Source organism: Grammomys surdaster, unplaced genomic scaffold (genome assembly GCF_004785775.1).
Source record: "Grammomys surdaster isolate TR1022 unplaced genomic scaffold, NIH_TR_1.0 251, whole genome shotgun sequence".
In the NCBI taxonomy this organism is placed as follows: domain Eukaryota; kingdom Metazoa; phylum Chordata; class Mammalia; order Rodentia; family Muridae; genus Grammomys; species Grammomys surdaster.
Genome location: NW_021604692.1, coordinates 2,496,856 through 2,518,811, shown reverse-complemented (window position 1 = coordinate 2,518,811; position 21,956 = coordinate 2,496,856). Strand labels below are relative to the sequence as shown.

At 48.3% G+C, this 21,956-nt stretch overlaps 2 protein-coding genes across 7 annotated transcripts in view; one reads left to right on the top strand and one right to left on the bottom strand.

Annotated features, from left to right (window-relative positions):
- The first annotated feature begins 1,627 nt into the window (after positions 1-1,627).
- Positions 1,628-4,616, top strand: LOC114627223 (putative testis-specific Y-encoded-like protein 3). Of its 4 annotated transcripts, XM_028774916.1 has the most exons (3): positions 1,628-3,168; positions 3,262-3,368; positions 3,696-4,616. In XM_028774916.1, exon 1 carries the CDS (start codon positions 1,628-1,630, stop codon positions 2,630-2,632), a length of 1,005 nt encoding a protein of 334 aa, XP_028630749.1. In that variant the 3' UTR covers positions 2,633-3,168; positions 3,262-3,368; positions 3,696-4,616. The 4 variants fall into 4 exon arrangements, with proteins under 4 accessions (XP_028630749.1, XP_028630751.1, XP_028630750.1 ...); XM_028774918.1 differs by having other exon boundaries at positions 1,628-3,368; positions 4,397-4,616; XM_028774917.1 differs by having other exon boundaries at positions 1,628-3,368; positions 4,373-4,616.
- Positions 4,617-14,990: 10,374 nt separating this feature from the next.
- Positions 14,991-21,956, bottom strand: part of Tm9sf4 (transmembrane 9 superfamily member 4) — a 48,346-nt gene continuing 41,380 nt past the window's right edge. For all 3 annotated transcript variants that reach the window (XM_028774906.1, XM_028774905.1, XM_028774907.1), the window contains exons 16-18: positions 21,615-21,734; positions 20,632-20,721; positions 14,991-16,890 (exon numbers count right to left, since the gene is read on the bottom strand). In XM_028774906.1, the coding sequence (XP_028630739.1) occupies positions 16,741-16,890; positions 20,632-20,721; positions 21,615-21,734 (360 nt within the window). In that variant the 3' untranslated portion in view covers positions 14,991-16,740. The remainder of the gene's footprint in view (positions 16,891-20,631; positions 20,722-21,614; positions 21,735-21,956) is intronic.

Genomic DNA, 21,956 nt, shown 5'->3' with positions numbered 1-21,956 from the left:
AAGGGTTTATTTCATAGTACAGGTTACAGTTTATCATTGAGGACTTGGTCCTGGCCTGGAAACTGGACAAGGAAATGAGAATGAAGAAAGGACAGATGTGTGCATGAAAAACTGGGATTAGGGTGGTGCTCCCTCTGCTGAAGCCAAGCCAACTGCAGCAATTGGAACCTCCATGCATTTTATTATGTACAGTGTGAGAAGGAAGGGTTAGTTAGTGTTGGTAGGAAGTCTCTCTGGGCAAGCAGTCTCAGGTCTCAAGCTGTAAACATCTGGGGGTACAGGCTGCAATTAATGTTTTCTGTACACTTAACCAGCATTCCTACCCAGGATCAGAAGGCGTTGGCAGTTCCTATAGGTCTGAGACATTGATCCTTATCAGTAATAAACATTCCATCAGGGCCTCCTCTGCTCCACAGTGTTCAGCTACCTTTGTTACACAGCCCAGGCCCACCTGTCAAGCGATGATACTACCCATAATGGGGCTGTGCCATCCTGTATCAATTAGCAATCATGAAAGTGCCCCACAGGTCGGTACAATGGAGACAATTCCTCAGTTGGGTTCTCTTTTTCCCAGTTGTGTCTAGTTGATGACCAATATGTTGAGCAGTGTGGCCTCAAACTCATATATCATCTACTCACCCTACTCCCATCCCCCTTCTCTTGAGTGCTATGGCACCTCGTTTGGGACTGTTTTGTTTAATTTGAGTCAGGACCTCCCTTTGTATGTAGCACTTTGTTTTGGTTTTTTGAGATTTTGTTTCCTTGTCCTGGCTGGCCTGGAACTCACTCTGTAGATCAGGCTATCCCAAAACTCAGAGATCTCTCTGCCTCTCTGCCTCTCTACCTCTCTGCCTCTCTGCCTCTGCCTCTCTGCATGCTGGGATTAAAGGTGTGCAACATCACCAGCCAACATGTATGTAGCCTTCAACATCCATCTTTATGAAATGGCTGGTGGTGAGCAAAAGGGAGCTCTTGAATCTGGGCCATGTGAAGCAAGGTCCACCGAGTTTCAATCAACAATAGTCCAAGAGAATCCAACTCCTGTAGAACCCAGGTTGTTGACAATTACTACCTGGTTTGCAGCAATTTTAGATCTTTCCTGGCCTCCGATCCTTCTGGTGCCTTTCCAGCAGCTTTGTTGCCTGACAGTTATACTTATCTTTAGTTCCCACTTTGAATCTGGTAAGCCCTCGGCCTGTGCCAGAATAATACATCCTGTGCAAGACTGCAAGTGTCCTATCTGCCAGCCCTAAAGCTGCAAAGAGCCAAGGAAAGAAAATGGTCCTCCCGTGTTGTGCTGCTGGCTGTGATGCAAGGTTACAACCATGTCTGCGAATTGCGCCTGACTCCTAATGCCTGCCCTTTTCCTAGTCTATAACAGCCCTGCAGGTTTTCATCACCTGCCCTATTAACCTGGAACCAGTTCTGTTTGACACGGTTGGTCTCATTTTCCCGTCCCCTGCAGTGGAGGGACCCTAGCAAGTCACATCCGGCAGGGGGGTGAAAGGGGCGGAGCTCGCCCCAGAAAGGAGACCCTGCCTGCCGCCAGCATCTCAGCTACCGCGACCAACCACAATTCTACAGGGGGGTGCTCTCCTGGCCGCTCCAGCCTGAGACTCAGCAGGTGATGGCGGGCGAGGGGATCGGGGTTCTGGAGCTGGCCATGTGCCCGCCGCCCGTACAAGAGCGGGATGCACTCCTGGCCCGGTCCAGTGTCCCTGGAGCTGGGACGCCTAGGCCCTGCGACCCTGCAGCCAGCCCCGGAACCGCTCCGCCTTCCTCAGAAAACACTGGAGAGAACCCTGCCTCCTGCGTTCTGAACGTGGATGGCTGCGAGAAGGGCTCTGGTACTGGGGTAGGGACCAAAGGGAAGGCTGAGGAAGTGACGACTGAGGAAGACTCTGTAGCCGCGGAGGAGCCTGCGGAGGTTGGGGAGAAACTGGAGTGGGTCGCAGAGGCCCAGGCGAGGCTGAGGCCTCTGGACCTAGGAGCTCTCATCGTGGACCCTCTAGAGGCCATCCAATGGGAGTTAGAGACCATGAGTGCCCAGGCTGACCCGGCCCACCTCCAGCTGGCGCACAGGTTTGGGAGGATGCGTCGGTTGCACCTAGCCCGTAGGAGCTTCATCATCCAAAATATCCCAGGCTTTTGGGTCACTGCCTTCCTGAACCACCCACAGCTATCAGCTATGATCAGCCCTAGGGACGAAGACATGCTTGGCTACCTGTTGAACTTGGAGGTACGAGAGCTCAGGCACACCAGAACAGGTTGCAAGTTCAAGTTCCTATTCGGGAGCAACCCTTACTTCCAAAACAAGGTGATAGTGAAGGAGTACGAGTGCAGGTCCTCCGGCCATGTGGTGTCCATTGCTACTCGCATCCGCTGGCATCGAGGCCAGGAACCTCCGGCCTTGGTGTACAGGAACCGGGACACCGTGCGAAGCTTCTTCAGCTGGTTTTCGCAGCACAGCCTCCTAGAAGCTGACAGGGTGGCCCAGATCATTAAAGATGACCTGTGGCCCAACCCTTTGCAATACTACTTGCTGGGGCAAAGGCCCTACAGAGCTAGACGAAGCCTTGCAAGATGGCCAGCAGAAGCTCCGCCAAGGCCCTATGGGTTCCAGTCTGGCTAAGTTCTGCTCAGATGCTTGGTTTTTACATATGACTCTGGCTCTCTGCCTGTCAACCTACCTATGTCTAGACCAGTGCTCTGCTGTCTACTTTCTCTTCTGTGAATTCTGACTCCTCAGCATGTTTAGTGGACTCAGAGTCAAGGCTGTGATCTTCATGCTGTTCTATGTCAACATCATGTGATTCTCATACACCACTGTACTTATAGCAGGCACCCAATGCTATGGATTTGTACTGTCATCATGGGTATGGCCTGGACCCACATGTAAAACATGGCCTTTCACTCATTTGACACCATTACCAACAAGGCTTCACAAGGACTAGTTCCTGTTGGAGGCCTAGCTCTTCAAAGCTAGGCCTCAACTATGCTGCACCTGTCAAGTATTGACTGTCTCAAACTGAGGTGTGTCACCTAGGATGAAGTGGGTGCATTTGGTCCTGGTGGTCAACCAGACTTGGATATCCCACGGCTCGAAGACTATAGACAGAGCAGCTCCTAATACCTGGACTATGGAGGATCTGTAACCTGGACAGCCAGGTGATGAGACGTGGGCAAGGCCTAGGGCCGGAAGCAGTGGGCAGTGCACTACTACTGATCGTACTTCTCATCCTGTGTGTGTCCCTTTCATAGTCTGCTGTTGGCTTGTGAAGACCCCTGTTGTACCCTACCTACGCCTGGACATGGCCTTTTTGAGGAGTTCTACCTTGTCTACCATCATCCCTGTTGCCTGCTTTCAGGTCTGTAAGGGTCACCTGTCAATGTAGTGAGTGTTCCTGATACCACAGAGATTTTATCAGGCTGGTGTATCTGGGTGTGTGCTCAAGGTAGGAGTGAGGATGGGGGAGTCCTTTAAGAAGCCTCATTCCTAAGACCTACACAGAACCCAGACTTCTTGTCAGCTTCTCCCACACCTACCTGTTTTTAAGCTGCCACGTTGTGGGGCCTGGAGAAGGGAGGCTTCTGGTCGTGGGGCCTGTTTCTACTGGCATAGATCTCACATGGTTTTGAATGGGACAATTCTGAAACAAATAACTGAAGAGGCTTTTTTTTTTTTTTTCAAATAGCTAAGGAGATACTGTCTTGAATTTGCCTGTCTCCAGCGAGGAAGACTGAACTCTGAACGGACGGTGCTCTCTGCCTGCCTTGCTCTGATTTCTCTAGCAAGGCTTAGAATAGCCAGAGTGTACAGTGTCAGGCCAGGGCGGTTAATCACTTCATTTTACACTGTGTTCTTTTAAAGACACTTTAGTCTCCCCTTCTCCTCTGCCCCTACCCCTTGTGGGTTCCTATAGATGACAAGGTTAAGCTGCCCTGCCCCTCCGAGCCCCTTCCAGGTTGTATGTCTCATGGAAGGCCTTGCTTTCTGCTCCCTAGGGCATGGAGACAGGAAATGATGGACATGGAGAACCCTCAGGCTTGCTGGCTCGCTTTCTTTTGATTCGCCAATATATTTTGTAAATTAGAAGAGAAACATAATATTGCCACATCTTGGCTCTTTTCTGGTCCAGTAATGAGCTTGTATGGGCAGGAATTTTCCACTTAGAGCCTGTTAAATAAGACCCACACATTATCAACTTCTCTGCCTTTACTGAAAACTTGAGTGTACAGGCCTGCTTGTGTTTAGTTGAGGACATTTATAAGGTAGCTTTGCACCTTATAACTGCTCTGTACCGCTTGGATATGTGTGACTATTTACTGTTGTTACTAAGTTGTGGCCTGGCACTATAATTTTATCTTACAGAGTTTGAATCCTGTGATTTTGCAGGACTTAAGGCTGGGCATTGTTACTGTGTACTGTGAGAGAAACCCCCAGAGGAGACCCTGAAATGGATGGTCTGGATGCTTCTGGACTTCCTGAACCATATTACAACTGACCTGTTTCTAAATGGAGAAATATTCCCAGGTGACTTTGTGCAGAAAGAAGAGAGTTTATCTCCTACATTTATGATAAAGAATAAAAACCTTCTGATCTGGCAAAAAAATAATTTAGGTCATATTATTTCCTCTTCCAAAAGCCTCTGTTCATGAACAGGCAAGCAAAGGAACCTCCCACCCCTTATCACAAGTACCCAAGCCCTGCCTTTGCTGGTCCTCATGGGCTCCCCATACCTTCTCTCAGCTCAATGGTTTCTCCCCCCCCCACCCCGCCCCCAGTGCCCCTTGTCATTCCTGGGATGCATTAGACAGGTTCCAGCTTCTGGATTTTTGCACTTGCTTTTCCTCTTTCTGGAATTCTTCAGACACAAGTCTGGGTCCTTCCATTATTCAAGTCTCAACTTGAAACCCTTCCCTGCCCCCACCTTGGGAATTTTCTCTTTATTACACCTAACTCTGCAATGATGGTTTCCTGTCTTCTTTCTTCCCTCGCTCCCATGAGTCAGGAGAACAGAGACCCATCCCCCTGCTGCTTCGCTCCCATGGTTTCACTAAACTCAACATCTCCCCATTATCAGCATGGATGAGCGACTTTATCAGGGGCTGCTGAAGTGCTGTGTGTGTGAGGTTCTGACAAGATAAAGAACAGAGCACAGCTCTTGCCCAAAGGACTGCAGTTGGGTGGAGAGGGTGGAGTGATGAGGGGTGACTATACAATTTGTCATCCCACATATGCAAGTGAAAAGTCACTCCTAGAAATTACCAGGACAAGAGGCCACACTGGCACGTGATGCTCACTCCAAACAGAGGCTGTAATTCAGTCCAGAGTGGCTAGCAGCTCACCCGGCTGAAGCTGACAGGAAATGGAAGACTTTTCTGGTACAGAATTCTGAGGTTGGCCTGTTTGAATTTTTGAGACAGTGTCTCATTATGTAGCCTTGGCTTGCCTGGGACTTGTTAATATAGACCAGGTCGGCCTCAGACTCACAGAGATCTGCTTGCCTCTGCCTCCCAAGTGCTGGCATTATAGGCATGCCCCACCATGCTTGGCCTCAAGATGACCTTTGAGGACTAGGCAAAAGTTTAACAAGCAGTGTTCTGGCAGGGGACTGGAGCTCAGCGGGAGTACTTAGTAATCTAGCTTGTGTGAGGCCCTGGTTCCGACCTAGCAAAGCAAATAAATAAAAATAACATGTGAGTCTGGAGAAGGGACTTTCTGGCAGGGCAGAAAAAAAGTACAGACACGAACATATGAAAATGCAGTGTGTTGAACACATGATGTCTGCCTTCTGGAGACGCCTAGAGCTGTGTGGGTAAGTTGAAAACAGTGCGGGTGCCAGACCAAAGCTTTATTCTGTGTATGATAGGGAGATACTGGCTCACAGAGCAGCGAGCAAGGAGAGGCCAGTGCTACTCCAGATCGCCGTATCTTCAGTTGGCCTTATCTGCCACTCCAGTCTGTAGCTCTTCTCAGAAGGCTCCATAATTCCCACAGCCACTCTCTTCACTCTCAAGTACAATGTAAACTCCCAAGAACAACATGGACTTTGGCACCAGCGTCTGGCTTTGCTTCTACCATCCGGGTCTCCCCCACCCCTTCTGGTTTTTGAAGACAGGGTTTCTCTACATATCCCTGGCTATCCTAGAACTTTCCCTGTAAACCAAGCTGGCCTCGAACTCATAGATCTGCCAGCTTCTGCCTAGGATCAAAGGCATGTGCCACCACTGCCTGGCTCGTTTGTTCTTTTATGCCCCAAATCTGTCCTTGCTGTTTGTAGGGGAATCACTATAAAGCTTTGTAGGGACCAGCACCCAATAGGACTTGCCTGACTTGTGCCTGCTGGTTGGGCTACTCTGGCTCCTGCCTAAGTTTGGGCTTAGCAGCACTGTGCCCTCAGCTCCTGGGTGGCGGCACTAACGTGAAACAGGTGCTTTACCTATTGCACAGTCTGTTTCAGAGGTCTCTATTGGCTCAGCCGTGTGTCCTGCGCTTGTAGAGCATGAACCTTGCCCGCGGAAGGAACTCATGCTTCTGGCATGTTTATTTACCTACACATCTTAACACCCTCTCTGTTCTGGTCCCTTCCCTCAACTCATAGCCTCCTGCCCTTAGAGAACACCTACTGTGTGTTGGGAGTTCACGTGGCTACAGTAGCCACAGTGGCTCTCTAAGCCTGTGTCGTTCTGTTTCAAACCCTCCTGGGCTTCCTTACACAACAAAAGCAAACTGGCCCTGCACAGTCTGAAAGATCCTTAAGGCTGGCCTTGGCTTTCCCTCCTTCAGAAAGCCTTCCAGCCATGCAGGTCTTAAACCTGGTTTGAGATCTTACTTCCTGTTTCCTCTGCTTGGAATCTTCTCCAGACAACAGCGCACTTGTAACATTTGAAAAGGCAGGCATTTCACATCTTCAGTGAAACCTTTCTGGAAGCTGTCGTATCACATCCCCTTCCACACTGGCTGGTGTCTTGTTGGGAAGCTTACGCTGCCTCTGCCGCATGTTACTTTTGGTTGTTGCCTTGCTGTCTGTTGTTTTGTTTTTAGGTTTTTGAGACAGGGTTTCTCTGTATAGCCCTGGCAGTCCATGATGGAACTTACTTGGTAGACTCAAAGTCACAAAGATCCACCTGCTGGGCCTCCGGAGTGCCGGGACTAAAGACACACACCACCGCCTCCAGGCTACAACAGCACATGGTTAAACAGCTGCTTCCCTGGAAGTCTGGGGGCTTCTTCACTAGTGTCTCTCCTCAGCTGGAATCAGGCTTGGTACAGCTGGGAACTCAGTCATTCTACATAGACGGGCTTCTAGGTGGGCCAAACAGGTCACCTTGGCCAGGGGGCTATAGACAAAGACATGGATTCCCGGAACGCACTTCAGGGCATAAGTCTCTTGAGGGATAGGAACTCTCCAGGCAGCCTGGGAACTGGAGCAATAAAGGTCTACTCCCAACCCCTCCAGGAGAGATGGCTGTGAACATGGATGTGAAGGAGGCCAGGGTGAGCAGGGGCTTCTGCTCGCTCGAGCTCACTCAAGCACAGACGTGAGTCTGGTTTTTATCACTTCATCGCAGTTATCTGCCCTGTACTTTGGGCCTAGAAATAAAACTTGGAACAAGTTCCTTTCAATCTGAGGAAAATCTGCACCCAAACTACAGCAATTGTTCATAATCAGCAACTGCCTTAATTATAGCTCAGGGGACTTTGATATTTTCCTTCAGGGACACTATTTCAGCACAAAAATTCAAGGAAGTACCATGTACTGCAGCACAACTATTGATTGCAGCCGGGATCTGAATTCCCCACCTACGGCCCCATCAGAGCTGACTCAGGTGTGGGGTGCGAGTGCAGAAGCATGGGGAACGGTGGGGAGCCATGGGGTGGGAGGGGGAAGCTGTGGGGTGGAGGAGAGACCCTTGGGGAGGTGGTTGTGAGCTGTGGTTGAACTGGCATGAGTTGGGAGGCCATTCCTGCCTCCACTGGTCCCTACTGTGTGACCTCTCTTTTCACAGCCCTCAGCCAATTTCCTGCCCCAAAGGAGAAACTGGGAATTCCTCAGCAGAGAAACAGAGTCTTTTTAAAGTATCGGTCTTTAACCTGTGGGTTTGATCCCTGGGGTCACCTGAGATCATTGGAAAATACAGATATTTACGTTGTGATTCCTAACAGTTGCAAAATCACAGTCATGAAGTAGAAATGAAAATAACTTTATGGTTGGGGGTTGACATGGCATGAGGAACTGTATTGAAGGGTCACCAGCAGGTCCTAATGCTCACCTCCAGTCTTTCCGAGAGACTGATTCAGTGACCACACTTCTGGAGGCAGACAACAGGTCTAACCGACTTGTACGGAGACTGCTCAGGTAAGAGACGCTTGGGGCGTTTGGTTTATCAGCTCACTGATGTCTTCAAGGACTGGGACCTTGTCCTGTCTGCCATCCTTCGTGCTGGTTTCTATCTCCAATAAGAGCCAAGGCAGTAGCTGTCAAGGGTCACACTGGGACATGCTGGCAACTCCCATGATTCTGCTCCACAGGGAGACAGCCTTTTCCAGAGCCACTGTACTTTTCTGTGATTTGCTGGCTAGAAGTGGGTCCCATTCTGGACTCTGTTGAGGGGAGAGGGGAGAGGGGACAGGGGACAGGGCCCAGCAAGCTGTTCTAAGCAAGCATGGGGACTATCAGCACTGTTTACAATCTAGTCCTTCCTGGGAGCCTTCAGAGAGCACACGCACTGTGGTGGCCCTCAAGGCTACAGGGCACTGACTCCTAGAACACTCCTTAAGTGAAGTCACTACCAAACTAAGGATGTGGGTAGGGCTTTTTTTTTTTCTTTCCTTTTTAAATATTTTATATGTGGGGCTGGAGAGATGTCTCAGCAGTTAGGAGCACTGACTGCTCTTCCAGAGGTCCTGAGTTCAATTCCCAGCAACCACATGGTGGCTCACAACCATCTATAATGGGATCTGATGCCCTCTTCTGGTGTGTCTGAAGACAGCTACAGTGTACTCATATACATAAAATAAATAATCTAAAAAATTTTCATATCAAGATGCAAAAGGTGATTTTTAAGAGTTACTTAAAAAGCAGGATAGAGCAGTGGAAACTTGCCTGCCATGTGCAAGGCACAAGGTGGGGCCACAGAGACTGCTCAGTGGGTGACAGTTCAGCTGTGCAGGTCTGACAACCCAGGTCCAATCCCAGAATCCATGTGAGAAAACAACAACAAAAGCCGGGTAGTGGTGGCACACACCTTTAATCCCAGCACTGGAGAGGCAGAGGCAGGTGGATCTCTGTGAGTTCGAGACCAGCCTGGTTTATAGCGCGAGTTTCAGGACAGCCAGGGCTAACAGAGACACCCTATCTAGAAAACCCAACCAACCAACCAACCAACCAACCAACCAACCAACCAACCAACCAACCAACCAAATCAAACCAAACCAACAACAACCACAAAAACCAAAGCCAGATGCAGTGGCATAGAGCTTCTCACCTCTAAAGGTCAGCTAGCAGGGTAAGTGAGACAGGAGGATCACCTGGAAGCTTTAAGGACTAGCTAGTCTGGGCCGGGTGGTGGTGGCACACGCCTTTAATCCCAGCACTTGGGAGGCAGAGGCAGGCGGATTTCTGAGTTCGAGGCCAGCCTGGTCCACAGAGTGAGTTCCAGGACAGCCAGGGCTATACAGAGAAACCCTGTCTCAAAAAACCCAAAAAAAAAAAAAAAAAAAAAAAAAAGGACTAGCTAGTCTGGAATATGCCATTCAGGCACAGAAACAAGAGAGACTCTGCCTCAACAGGGCAGGAGGCTAGGACAGACTCCTGAAAGGTGTTTTGATTTCCACAAGTGTCATGGTGTTTCTCTGTCTCTCTCTTTCTCCTTCTATCCCCTCCCCACCTTAATAAATGCATATATTTTAAAAAGCTCCAACGGCAGTGCAGGAGTCTTAGTGACCTCAGAGACAGTGGGTGTTGTGGGGCTCTCCAGTGTCTCTGTTGGCTGTGGTCTGTGGTGTCAGTAGTGGCCAGTCAGGAAGCTGACTCAGCACTCAGCGAGTGAGCTGTCCCCAGCTGACCATCACTTGTGCACAGTGCCTGGCACTTCCAAGACTGTGCCCAACAGTTCACTTCAGCACCTGCATGCACACACATGGTCAGAACCACTGTCTACAGGATGGTGTGAATCTAACAGGAAGAGAAGGTTTGAAAAGCCTCCCCATTGAAGAATGCCCTTGAGGCCTGTGATGGTTTTGATTGTCAAAGTGATAGGATGAAGTCTCAGCACGAGACAAGCTTCCAGATACGTGTGTGTGTGTGTGTGTGTGTGTGTGTGTGTGTGTGTGATTATCTATATTTAGGTTAGCCACTGGGCATGTCTGTGAGGGGTTATATAGATTAGGTTAATTGAAACTGGAAGCCCTACTTAAATTGTGGTTTCAAGGGCTGCGGTCCTGCACCAAACTAAAAAGGAGAAAGGAAGTCCAAGACTAGTACCTAGTACTCATAGCTGTCTGCTTCATGACTATGGATGCCATGTGACCAGCCACCTTATGCTCCTGCTATGACTTCGTCCTGATGGAATGTATCTCCTCCAACTGTAATGCTGAATAAACCCTTCCCTTAAATTGCTTTATCATAGTAACAGGAAGAGTAACTTGACTTGGTCTTAACAGACCACTTCCTGGGTTTCCTCTGCCAAAGCTTGATGACACAGAGGACACAATGCACACGATGGCACAAACACAGCAACGCTGCCATGTGTACTGTACTAACTGAACACAGGAGACAAGTGGGGACTTCGGCAAGACCTCCCAGTGCTCATGTGGTTAACCCCATGCCAGTAGAACAGCATTTGTCTCTCATCTACCAAACAGGAAACACATAAAACTGCCTGAAAACCCAGAGGTTTTCCAAGGAGAGCAGAAAATCATTGAGCAACTCCTAGGACTAGACACCCAGGAACTGGAAACGTCGAATATAAACCTTGTAGGCTCTTTGGAAGACTCCTGTGTCTCTGCTGCCAAAGAGCAGCTTTACCATACCTCACGACACTCTCAGAAGTCCTAGCTGTATTTCTGCTATTTTCTTTTGTATTCTTTCTGGTACCAATGGCCAACTCTTTGGCCCAACTTGAGGTTTGATGTGGATGGGGGCTTTGTTGTGGATGCTGTGCACTTAGCATCCTAGTCAGTAGGACTGAATCCTTGGCCTGGGGCGGAGGCTTGGTCCTGGAAATGATCATCCTGTTGTTGAATCATAAGTGTAGGTGTCCAGTGCCAGTGCAGTAGTCACCACATCTTTTGGTAAGGTTCTGTGTAATTTTAAAGCAACTAAAGAACATGTTAAAAGAACGGCATTTGTTCAGTCATATGCAGAGGCCAAAGAAGGATGTTAGCGCTGTCACTCCCAGCTGTACTCCCTTGAGGCAGGGTCTGGAGCCAGACTATCAGCTAGAAATCCTGTCTCTGCTTCCTACAGCACAGGCTGCAGGTGTGTGTGACCATAGCCATTCTCTTCGTGGGTGCTGGGGATTCAAAACCAGCCCCTCATGCTTGTACACTAAGCATGTATTCACTGAGCCATCTTTCCAGCCCCAGACTTAGCCTGGAACAAGATGGAGTCTTGGTTCAGTCAAAGAAGGTGAGCACTTTCTCGGTTTGCTGATTTAGAACTGGGGCATCTGGGATGAGACTGACTGTAGAGTTCGTGTTGCAGCTGCCCAGGTTCCTAGACTGCTCTTGTCGTTTGTAAGCATGAATGTGAAATTTGTATACAAATGTGAAAATAAAAAGCTATAACAAAGTACAGTAGTAGCATAAGAGCAAACAGAGCTGCAGAATAGAAATCCAGAAAGAAACCACTCAGAGAGAACAAGTGACTTCTGTTAAAGGCTCGAAGGCAAAGAACAACCAATGGTAACAAACCAACTAAGCAGACATCCAAGTGTAAAACAGTGAGCTCAGAGTGTGGCAGCTAGAGCTAGCTTCAGGTAAGGTCTGTATGCGGCTCCCAGTGTCCATGTTAACAGATTTGAACTGCAGCTCTGAGGCTGCTATGGCAATTCTTAAGCACTGTGGAGACTGGATTCTCCTGTCTGGGCACATGGACCCTTGTCCTGTTGACAAGCATGAACCAGGCTGGGCCTGGGCCTGGGCCAGGGCCTGAGGGTGAGCCTACTGTGCTGCAGGCTGCCTTACAGTGTTGAGAAAGATGAAGCTAAGTCATGGCAGGTGAAGTGTTTCAGGTTAATCTGGCAAGGACCAGTAATGTTACCAGGAAAAGACTTAGGGGTCACAGAATGGGTTTAAAAGGTGTCAAGTCTTGATCTCTAAAGAATATATATTATATATGATTATATATATTTAACACACACACACACACACACACACACACACACACACACACACACAGTCCACATGGTGAGCGGAGGAACAGAAAAAAATAAGGAAGCCTGTTATCCCAATGTTTATACTAAAGGAGGAGGAGATATCGTTCTATTAATTCTCATGCAGATCAACAGATCTCACTGCGGGTGGGAACTGGATCTCGTCTTTATCCTATTATTAGGACTTCCTTAAAATGGATCACAGACCTTAGTGTAACTAATAAAGCTTCTTAAAACAAAACAAAACAAAACAAAACAAAACAAAACAAAACAAAACAAAACAAAACAAAACAAGAGCTAAAGAGCTGGCTCAGCCGTTAAGAGCATTGGCTGCTTTTCCAGAGGACCCAGGTTCAATTTCCCCCACCCTCTTCTGGCCTCAGCAAACATTAGGCAGGCATGTGGTGCACATACAAGCAAAACATCCACATGTAAAAAATAATTAATTGAGGGAGGGGGGAGAGAGAGAGAGAGAGAGAGAGACACCAAGACCCAGACAGTGCCTGTAGTCATACGTTAGGCAAAGATACATTCGGGATGGCATCAAAATCAGCCCCTGCGGGGACCACCTGATAAGCTGACTGTAGTTCAGACTTCTTAGCATTTGTCTTTAAGTTGTGGACAAAGAAGTGTGGGCAGCCACCTTCAAAACCAGGAGCCCCTTCAGTTGAGTTTTGGTATTTATAAGGAATATAGCTGAGGGTGGTAGCACAGGCCTTCAATCCCAGCACTTCAGAGGAAGGGGAAGTGGTATCTCTGAGTCTGAGGCCAGCCTGGTCTACATAACAAGTTCCCTGTACTCACCGCCCCCCCCAAAGGGAACAATTAAAAAAAAAAGAGGTATAAGATATTTGTATATGGTATATGATAGTTAAAAAGTAAAAAGGAGGATGGTATAGGTAATCATCAAGATCAATGCAAGAATAAAGTCATTAATTTGAAAGTATAAAAACATGATAAAAGGGGGCTGGAGAGATAGCTCTGTGGTTAAGAGCACTGACTGCTCTTCCAGAGGTCCTGAGTTCAATTCTCAGCAACCACATGGTGGCTCCCAGCCATCTGTAATGGGATCTGATGATCTCATCTAGTGTGTTTGAAGAGAGGAACACTGTACACACATACATAACTAAATCTTAAAAAAACAACCCAAAAACCATAATAAAGGGGTTGCAAATATGAGTCAATGGTTAAGTGTATACTGTGTTGGCAGGAAGCCTCGGATCAGTTCCTAGCACCTGTGCTGGGTCGCTCACACCTGCCTGTAACTCCAGCTGAATCTGTGCTTGCTGGCTTTGCAATCTTAATTGGTACTAACTGCCATTCTCTTTGTTCTAAGAAAAAGAATTGAAACTTTTTCAAGACAACAACAACAACAACAACAAAAATACAAGCCACAGACTTAAGAGAAAAAATTTGCAAAGCACTTATCTGATAAAAGACTTGTATTGTGAAAACCTAAAAATCAGACCCCCATACGCCCCAAAAGGCAGATTTGAACAAAACAAAGAAGGCAAGTGACCTGCCACTGGTAGTGCATATCTTTAATTCCAGCACTTGGGAAGCAGAGGCCGGTGGATCTCTTCCAGTTTGGGGACAGCCTGGTCTACAGAAGCCAGAGTCATCTGAAAAAAACCAAAAAAGACAAAAAGACATGTGGATGACAGATGACTAAGGAAATGCTCAACATATCAAAGGAAAATGACAGCCGGGTGAGGTGGCAACATTTAACCCCAGTACTGTCTCTTTCAAGATATAGAAGATACACAAATATAAGGTAGCCAAACAAAATCTTTCTTTGGATTTCCATACTGACTTTAGATTCTCAAATACAGTGACATAGGAAAGCTGTCTTTCTCCTTTTATGGGCATATCAAATTGGACAATGTAAGCCTAGAACATCTGTGCTGGACCTTCCTGCTTTCCTTATAGGGAAGACAGTTGAAAATGGGACAGAATGAGGCCAGAAAAACACAAGGGAGAGTCTTTTTTTTTTTGTTTTTGTAGACAGGGTTTCTCTGTGTAGCCCTGGCTGTCCTGGAACTCACTCTGTAGACCAGGGTGGCCTCGAACTCAGAAATCCGCCTGCCTCTGCCTCCCAAGTGCTGGGATTAAAGGTGTGCGCCATCACTGGGCCGGCCACAAGGGAGAGTCTTAAGGCTCCCATTTGCATCTCTGAATCCAGCCAGACCTAAGTAAAGCCTACATTGTCCTTATGAACCAGTCCTATCTACTCAGGACCTTACCCCAGGGGATTTACTATATATAGCTCAAAGTGGCCATAAACTCAACAGAGAGCTACCCAATACTGCCTCCCAAGTTCTGCGATGCTTGGCCCTAAATTTCTATTGCTTTGAAAGCATTCTACTTGACACAGAGTGAAGCAAATTCAGAACCTCACACTAGGTTTCATTTTTATGTGCATCCTACATGTCTGCTACTTTCCACTTACTCAGAGGAGCAAATGCTCGTTGGGCTGAGCAGTAGCTTACAGCAGGCACAAAATAGCAAAGGCCTGAATCCTACAGAACCCAGGTGGGACGCTGAGATGCAAAAGCAGCCACTCAACCCATCTGGTGAAATGGTCATTCTTCAATATCCATACCCTTGTATGTGAGTCAAGACAACAGGACCATGGCATTTTATTTACAATTGGACCAGAAAAAGGCATACAGGCATTTGTTTTAATTAAAAATAATGATGATGATTTAAAAAGTCAGAAAAATTGACAATGTTTGAACCTTTCCCCCACCCCTCCCCCACAATGAGAACCCTGGGGGGTGGGTGCAAGATTTGAATGAACAAGTAACTCCCGATCACTCTCCACTCTCTGGGCTCCCATTTCTCCAGCCTGATTCTTGGTGGACGCCGCTCAGTGCTGCAAAGTCACTTCGAGGCAAGATTGAGAGGTGCACTGATTTGACGGATGATGGAGGTAGGGCCCCAGGAGGGAGGTGGGGCAGCGAGGGGCAGGGTGTGTTCCTAAGCGGCACCCTGAGCTTTGTCTCCTGGAAGGTTCCCGCAGGCCTAGAGCAGGGGCGAGTGGCTGTTACCGACCCCTACACCCAAGGTGGGTTTGGTCTCTTGCTACTTAAGAGCAAACTCTGTGACTTGCACAGGGTTTGCAGGGTCTAGGGTAGGGTGAAGGAGCCAGGCCAGGTACATGAGCCTCTTCCAACTTGGGGAGACTGGCTTCTTGCCTATTCCTAGGAACTGGGAAAGGAGCAACCCAACTTACCTTCCATTTTCCTTCTCAAGGAAGTTTTCTGGGTGTCCCCAAAAGAACTTGCATGGGAGGAAGAGGGGGTGGGTCTGGCTAAAAGAACTGAGAATAAATGCTGGGGCCAATGGCCATGAGAGTCTTCCTCTCCCTGGCTACCTCAAGGAAGAGATCTGAAGACTCCAGACCTGAAAGTGAGGGAAGGGGTCCACCATTACCCTTTAGAAAGAGCGGCGCCCCTGAGGGAAAGACTGGGAATCAATCTTGAGGGGTGAGCACCCTAGTCTAGTGGCTTTAGCCACCTCTTCCCATACACACATGGGCACTTGGCTCTGGAGACACTTGCCCTGACCCAGGGCTTCTTGGCACAAGAACAGTCAATGGAGGTCTCATTTCATCCTTGGTGGTCAGCAAACTCTGGCTGCTTTGATGAGGGGATCCTGCTGTCCAGGGAACCAGGACATGTCCTTGTAGTGACCAAGTGTTCCCAGTCAAAACGATGACCAAAGGCCTGGCTGGCAGCCTTGTTTTGGGCGGCAGAGGGCAGGCTGGGAAGAGAATGGGAGGAGGGGCTGGCAGGGCTTGGTTGGCACTGAGGTTACTGTCTGGGCTGCAGTTGTGTTGTCGTGGCATCGGTGATGAAGGTGGGCAATGAGAGGCTGGGAGCCCTCACTGCAGCCCCGGTGTTTCCTCTTCCAGCTTGTGGTAGGGTGACCAACAACTCTGAGGAGTTGATGGGGACAGTGACCAAAACCCCACATTTATCCATCCTGGATCTGCATTTTTTTTTTAAAAAAAAAAAAAAAAAAAAAAAGCCAAAAATAAAAACCTAAAATCAAACAGCAACAACAATGAAAACCCAAAACCAAACCAAAAAGAACCTAAATTAACAGGTCAGAAAGCGCCTGCTGAAGAAAAACCACCACAGAAAAAAAATGTATCCCTACAGACTGGATGAGATGAAGGAAATGGCAGGGTTATCTACAGGCCCTCCTGCCCCCATGCAGCCTGGGGGTCTAGGAACACTGTGCCGGAGTTACATTCCAAATAGCAGGAGTTATTTTATTTTGTGTGCCTGCAGTTCCCCACGAAAGGCGGCTTCCTGTCCGAGGGTCCAGCGGGCCCAGCGTTGGTCCACCCACTCAGTCTATCTTCACAGCAGCGTAGATCTTGCGGACAAACATGTAGGCTGCATAGAAGCCGATGGTCCCTGTGAGCAGCCAGAAGGACAGGACCATGAGGGTGGTGTAGCCGAAGTAGAGGAGAGAAGGGATGAACTCCACGATGTCCAGCTGGGGCGAAGGAAGGCAGAGGAAAGGGAGATGGATGGTTAATACCAGGCAGCTGTGTGCTGTGGCAAACTGCAAACCCTGTGCTGGCTAGTTTTATAACAACTTGATATACAAGCTAGAGTCATCTGAAAGGAGGGAACTTCAATTGAGAAAGTGCCTCCCTGAGAGACCCAGCTGTAGAACATTCTTCCATGGCCTCTTGATCAGCTCCTACTTCCTGGTTCCTGCCCTGTAAAGAGTTCCTGTCCTGACTTCCTTCAATGATGGCACTAGATGTGGAAGTGTATGCCAAACAAACCCTTTTCTCCCCAAGTTGCTTTTGGTCATGGTGTTTATAATCACAGCAACAGATAAGTAACTAAGATATGCTGCCCATCCACAATCTTGTGCAATCGACACCTGCCTGGCAAGGTGACAGGGCTCACAGCAGAAGGCTAACTAGGGCCAGAGTATTGCCTTGGGTCTTGTAATCTTGGGAGTCAGGTAGAAATGGACACAGCTGCCCTACTTCCTGGCCCACTGTCCCATAACAGCACCACAATACTCCTGGACGGTTGGAGCAGCATCAGAGTCAAGAGGGAGGGCAGGTGAGGGGAGACCCCCAAGGCTCCAGGCTTAAGGACTATGGTACCATCATCAGTTTGCCTCAGTCTACAGTCCTCTGTCCCTGAGGATGCTGGATGCATCTCCAATAGCTCACAACGCTTGTTATCTTGGAGCACACTGGCCTCTTTAGTAAGGGAGGTAGACATGAAAGAGATTGGTGGTGTGATGTTTGGTGGTAGAAGAGAATACACAGCTCACTGGCACCTTGATATGTGCCAAGTGCACTGGCCTTGAAAGGGCCTGGCCTAGGGCTCATGGGTAGATACACAGTCACAAAATACAACAAGCCCAGAAAAACAAAACAAAACAAAAAAATCAAAGGAAGAAATATAGGTCCCTGTCCAAGAGCTTCTAAGCCTAAAGTGTGAAGGCCATGGCTGTAGGCTCCCCTCAAATGGCTCTGCCATCTCTCATGTGCACACTTTTCATGACCGTGGATGGGGTGAAGGAGGTAGGAGGGGAAAGGAACAAGACAGTGGTCAAATCAGGAAGAGAATGAGCAAAAAGGAAAGGCTGATGGGGTCCTTCCTGAATTCAGGTCAGCTAAAGACATCATCTATCAAAGAGCCTGGGAGTAGGCTTGCTGGATTTCCGACAGAGAGGGTGGATGAGGCTGGCAGAGGAAGAGCAAGAAGCTATGAGATCTCTAACTTGTGTTTGCCCAGCACTGGCCCCAGCCTCTGCCTGCCAGGTGTTTTGGCAAATATTCTCCTCCTCTAGTGCCTTACTGATACCACCATTCCTAATACAGAACCATGTGGTCCATCAGAGCACAGCGGCCCAGCAAGCAAAGGGAGGGGCGTGTGTCCACAGCAGAGCCTCGGAGGTCTTCTCTGGAAGCAATATTCAACGGCAGAAGAAACCACTGAGGTTTCAGTGCTATGGAAACAGAAAAGTTGAGACACCAAGGCTGCCAGAGACTGCCTTCTACTTTATAGAAAGATCCTACCTACAGACAGAAACTAGAAAAACATCAGCAGAGCTGAGGTGTGGGCACAGAGCTCTGACGACTCAGACGCTGAGCCTAGCAGTCTGAAGACCCCCACTTCCTAAACCATGCAGCTCTATCAGCCAAAGGATTCTCTTTGCTCAGTCAGTTTCAGTGGAGTTTTGGAAACCTGATCGTCACCAAAGTTCTGATTTAAATAGTGTATTGAAGTGGGAAGAATCTAGGAATAAAGCTGAGATGTAAGCACACGGGGCAGGCTGAGGTGTGGAACAGCTTCACGCACTCCGTCAGGAGCTGTCCAGTGAGAGAACAGGGGAGAGAGAGAGAGAGAGAGAGAGAGAGAGAGAGAGAGAGACAGACAGACATCTGTTGCTGGACCAGCAAACCTTGTCTGAAGGGCCGCAAAGATTTTTATTCCTCCCCCAGTTTTCTAGTTTTTGTGGTTTACAACTACTCGACTGTCACTGCAGTGTGAAGGCAGCCAGAGGACATGTGAATGACTGTGCACAGCTGTGTTCCAATAAAATGTTCTTTAAAGAGCAGCCTACTGGCCTGGGAACGAGGCTGCCGAGCTCTGAAGCAGAAGTGATCATCTGCTGGGACTGCAGAAGCTCCTGGGTGGAGCCCTGCATCAGACCATCTAGGAGCCATTTCTACAACCTAGGATTTTGGGGAAACTTGGGCATTCCAAATTTCACCCACTGGATCGACAACTCTTATTCTGCAAACACGCCCTGGCCGCAGGCAGAGGACTGCTTTCCTTTTGGGCTACAGAGGTAGTAAAGCATGTGAAATCTCCAATGTTGGAGGTGAGGTTCTTACCAAAGCCTCCCCAAACTCCTCTAACTGGCCCATCTGGTTTGCCCTAGTTGCTAAGCCAGGGCCAGCCTCCTGTTGATTACTAGCCCACGCTTAACTTGTGTGAGCTCATGCAGCAAGCAGGCCCCCAAGACACAAGTCTAACCTCGGCTCATTCTCTTTTCACTGGGCAGAAGTAAGGAGTACTTGAGTGAAGAGAAGGAGCCCGAGAGACACGGTGAATAGTCTACCTTTGTCTTTGGATATGTATACTTGTGTGCACATCCAAATGTGTGTGCACATGGGTGTGAAAGCCAGAGGTATAAACACTGCGTGTCTTCATCAATTATTTTCCACTTTATTTTTGAGACAGGGCCTCTCAAAACCTGGAACTCACCAGACCAGACAGGCTGCCCCAAAATACTAAGGAACCTGCCTCCACCTTCTCAGTGCTGGGTCTACAGATGCACGCTGCTGTTCTCAGTTTTTTATGTGGGTTTTGGAGCATTAAACTCAGGTCCTCAAGCTAACACAGAAGTACCTTATATATGGAGCCAGTTCCCTAGCCTGATTTTATCTCTATTTATTCCTTTCAACTGTCTTTACTTTCATGTTATTGTCCTTTTCCTGTGTCTGGAGGGGAGTACTGTACTATCAGCCTTACTTCTGGGTAGAAGCGATCGATGTAGGTAACTTTCTGCCTTTGAGAGGTAGAGGGAGCAGAGGAAGCCCCAACTGAGTGACATGAACACAGCCACGTCCAATGCTAGGCTCAAGAGGAATGGCAAAGCTTTCCTCAGAAGTCTAAGTGTTTATGAATGAATGACCAGTGTGTGCAAAGACTAGCAACTGCAGCTTCCTCCTCCAACCTTAGACTGCTTGCCTACATAGACCTCTTAGCAAGACTAGCCAACCCTTCCCCTGTGCTCTAACCATAATGAACCCACAGAGATTCTGGGTTACCAGTGACAGTAGACTGTGGGTGATCGCAGCTTTCCTGTATGTGTGGTCTGTCCTCCTCGTTATGTCACCACCTCAAACCGGGGTTCCAGTACACACACCACACTAGTCACAGCAGGAATCATCTTGTTTACTTACAAAAATACCTCACCTTCAACTCTTCCATACTCAGCCTCCCAGTGCTGTGATTATAGGCCATATTGCCTTTATGTTCCAAGAATCTCACAGGTTTCTTCACATACCATTCTCATTGTTATTCAGACCGAAGGTTTGTTCCCAAACATACAACACACTTCTAAATGGCTCTGGTCACCTCCACTCTGGATGTAAAAGCACACTCCAGACACTTGGCTTCCTATCAATAGCCTCTTCCTCCCCCACCAACCTGCCCAGAGATGGCTAAGGGGGGGTCTCAGGGCAGGTAGTACCTTGTTAACAAAATAGAAGATGGCATAAACCAAGACGTAGAATGCAGATCCCCCTGAGACGAGGAAATTCCTCCACCACCAGCGGTAATCCTAAGGGGCAAAGACAGGAAAGAAAGGAAGGGTCACGGTAGGGTCCAGGGTATCATCCCACAAATCTCATGGTCAACAGCGGGGTTCAAGACTCTAGGTAAGAAGAGTCACATTTGGATAATGAAATGTTTTATAGCTTGATTGTGATGATAGTCCCACATCTGGATTTATCTCTAAACATCACAGAATTCCAGATTAAAATGGGTACATTTTACTGCTTATAAATCATATCTCAGCCGGGCAGTGGTGGCGCATGCCTTTAATCCCAGCACTTGGGAGGCAGAGGCAGGCAGATTTCTGAGTTCGAGGCCAGCTTGGTCTACAGAGTGAGTTCCAGGACAGCCAGGGCTACACAGAGAAACCCTGTCTTGAAAAACAAAACAAAACAAAACAAAACCAACAACAACAACGAAAAAAAAACCCCAAAAATCGTATCTCAACTTTTTAAAAGATCAATAAAAAATAGTAATAAGTAAGTTTGTTTGAGCATATACTTCCCATGGGTGAGGGTCACTGAGGTAACCTCCACACTATTCTCCTAGTGGAAGAGCTGAATTTCAGCCTGGGTTATGGCCTATCTACTGCCTACCTGGGCCCGTATCCACTCTGTAATAGCTAACTCCTATGGGGAAGGCAGGACAACAATCTGTACCTGCCAACTGGAGTTACTGGAGTGGGTCTGATACTGACAGATCATGGCTATGCTGTGAGGTGGGCATCATCAGCTCCAGGGTAGAGTGGAAAAGGGCTTGGGTAGGGGAGCGAGACAATCTGAGGCAGCATTCCGCAGAGGATATCCACCCTCTCCCCAAAGCCCCATGAAGATGGTCAGTGTTGGATTTGTCCTATCTTCTTCCCACCCCTCCCTCCACCTACTGGCCCACTCCGCTCACCTCTGCACACAGTTGGAAGTATACCATGACGATGCTGATTTGTGAACAGGACACCACTAGGATGATGAAAACGAGGAACAGGAAACCGAAGAGGTAATAGAACTGGTTTTCCCAGATTGCCTGTGGGCACCAGAGATGGCTTCAGAGGCATGCTTACCTCAGTGCCCTACTCAGCAGATGCTTCCATCAGAACACCTCCACCAGGGCTCCCACTCTCACCCAGATCAATACAGAAGCTGCTCCCACTGAGCTTGCCCCACAGCATGTACATGCTGTAGCCTTCAGGCCTGCATGACCTTTATTTTTTTTGGGGGGGGGGGGTTTTAAGTTTTATTTATTTAT

Coding starts and splice junctions, on each gene's coding strand:
- LOC114627223 (XM_028774916.1), top strand. CDS start 1,628: ATGGCGGGCGAGGGGATCGGGGTTCTGGAGCTGGCCATGTGCCCGCCG.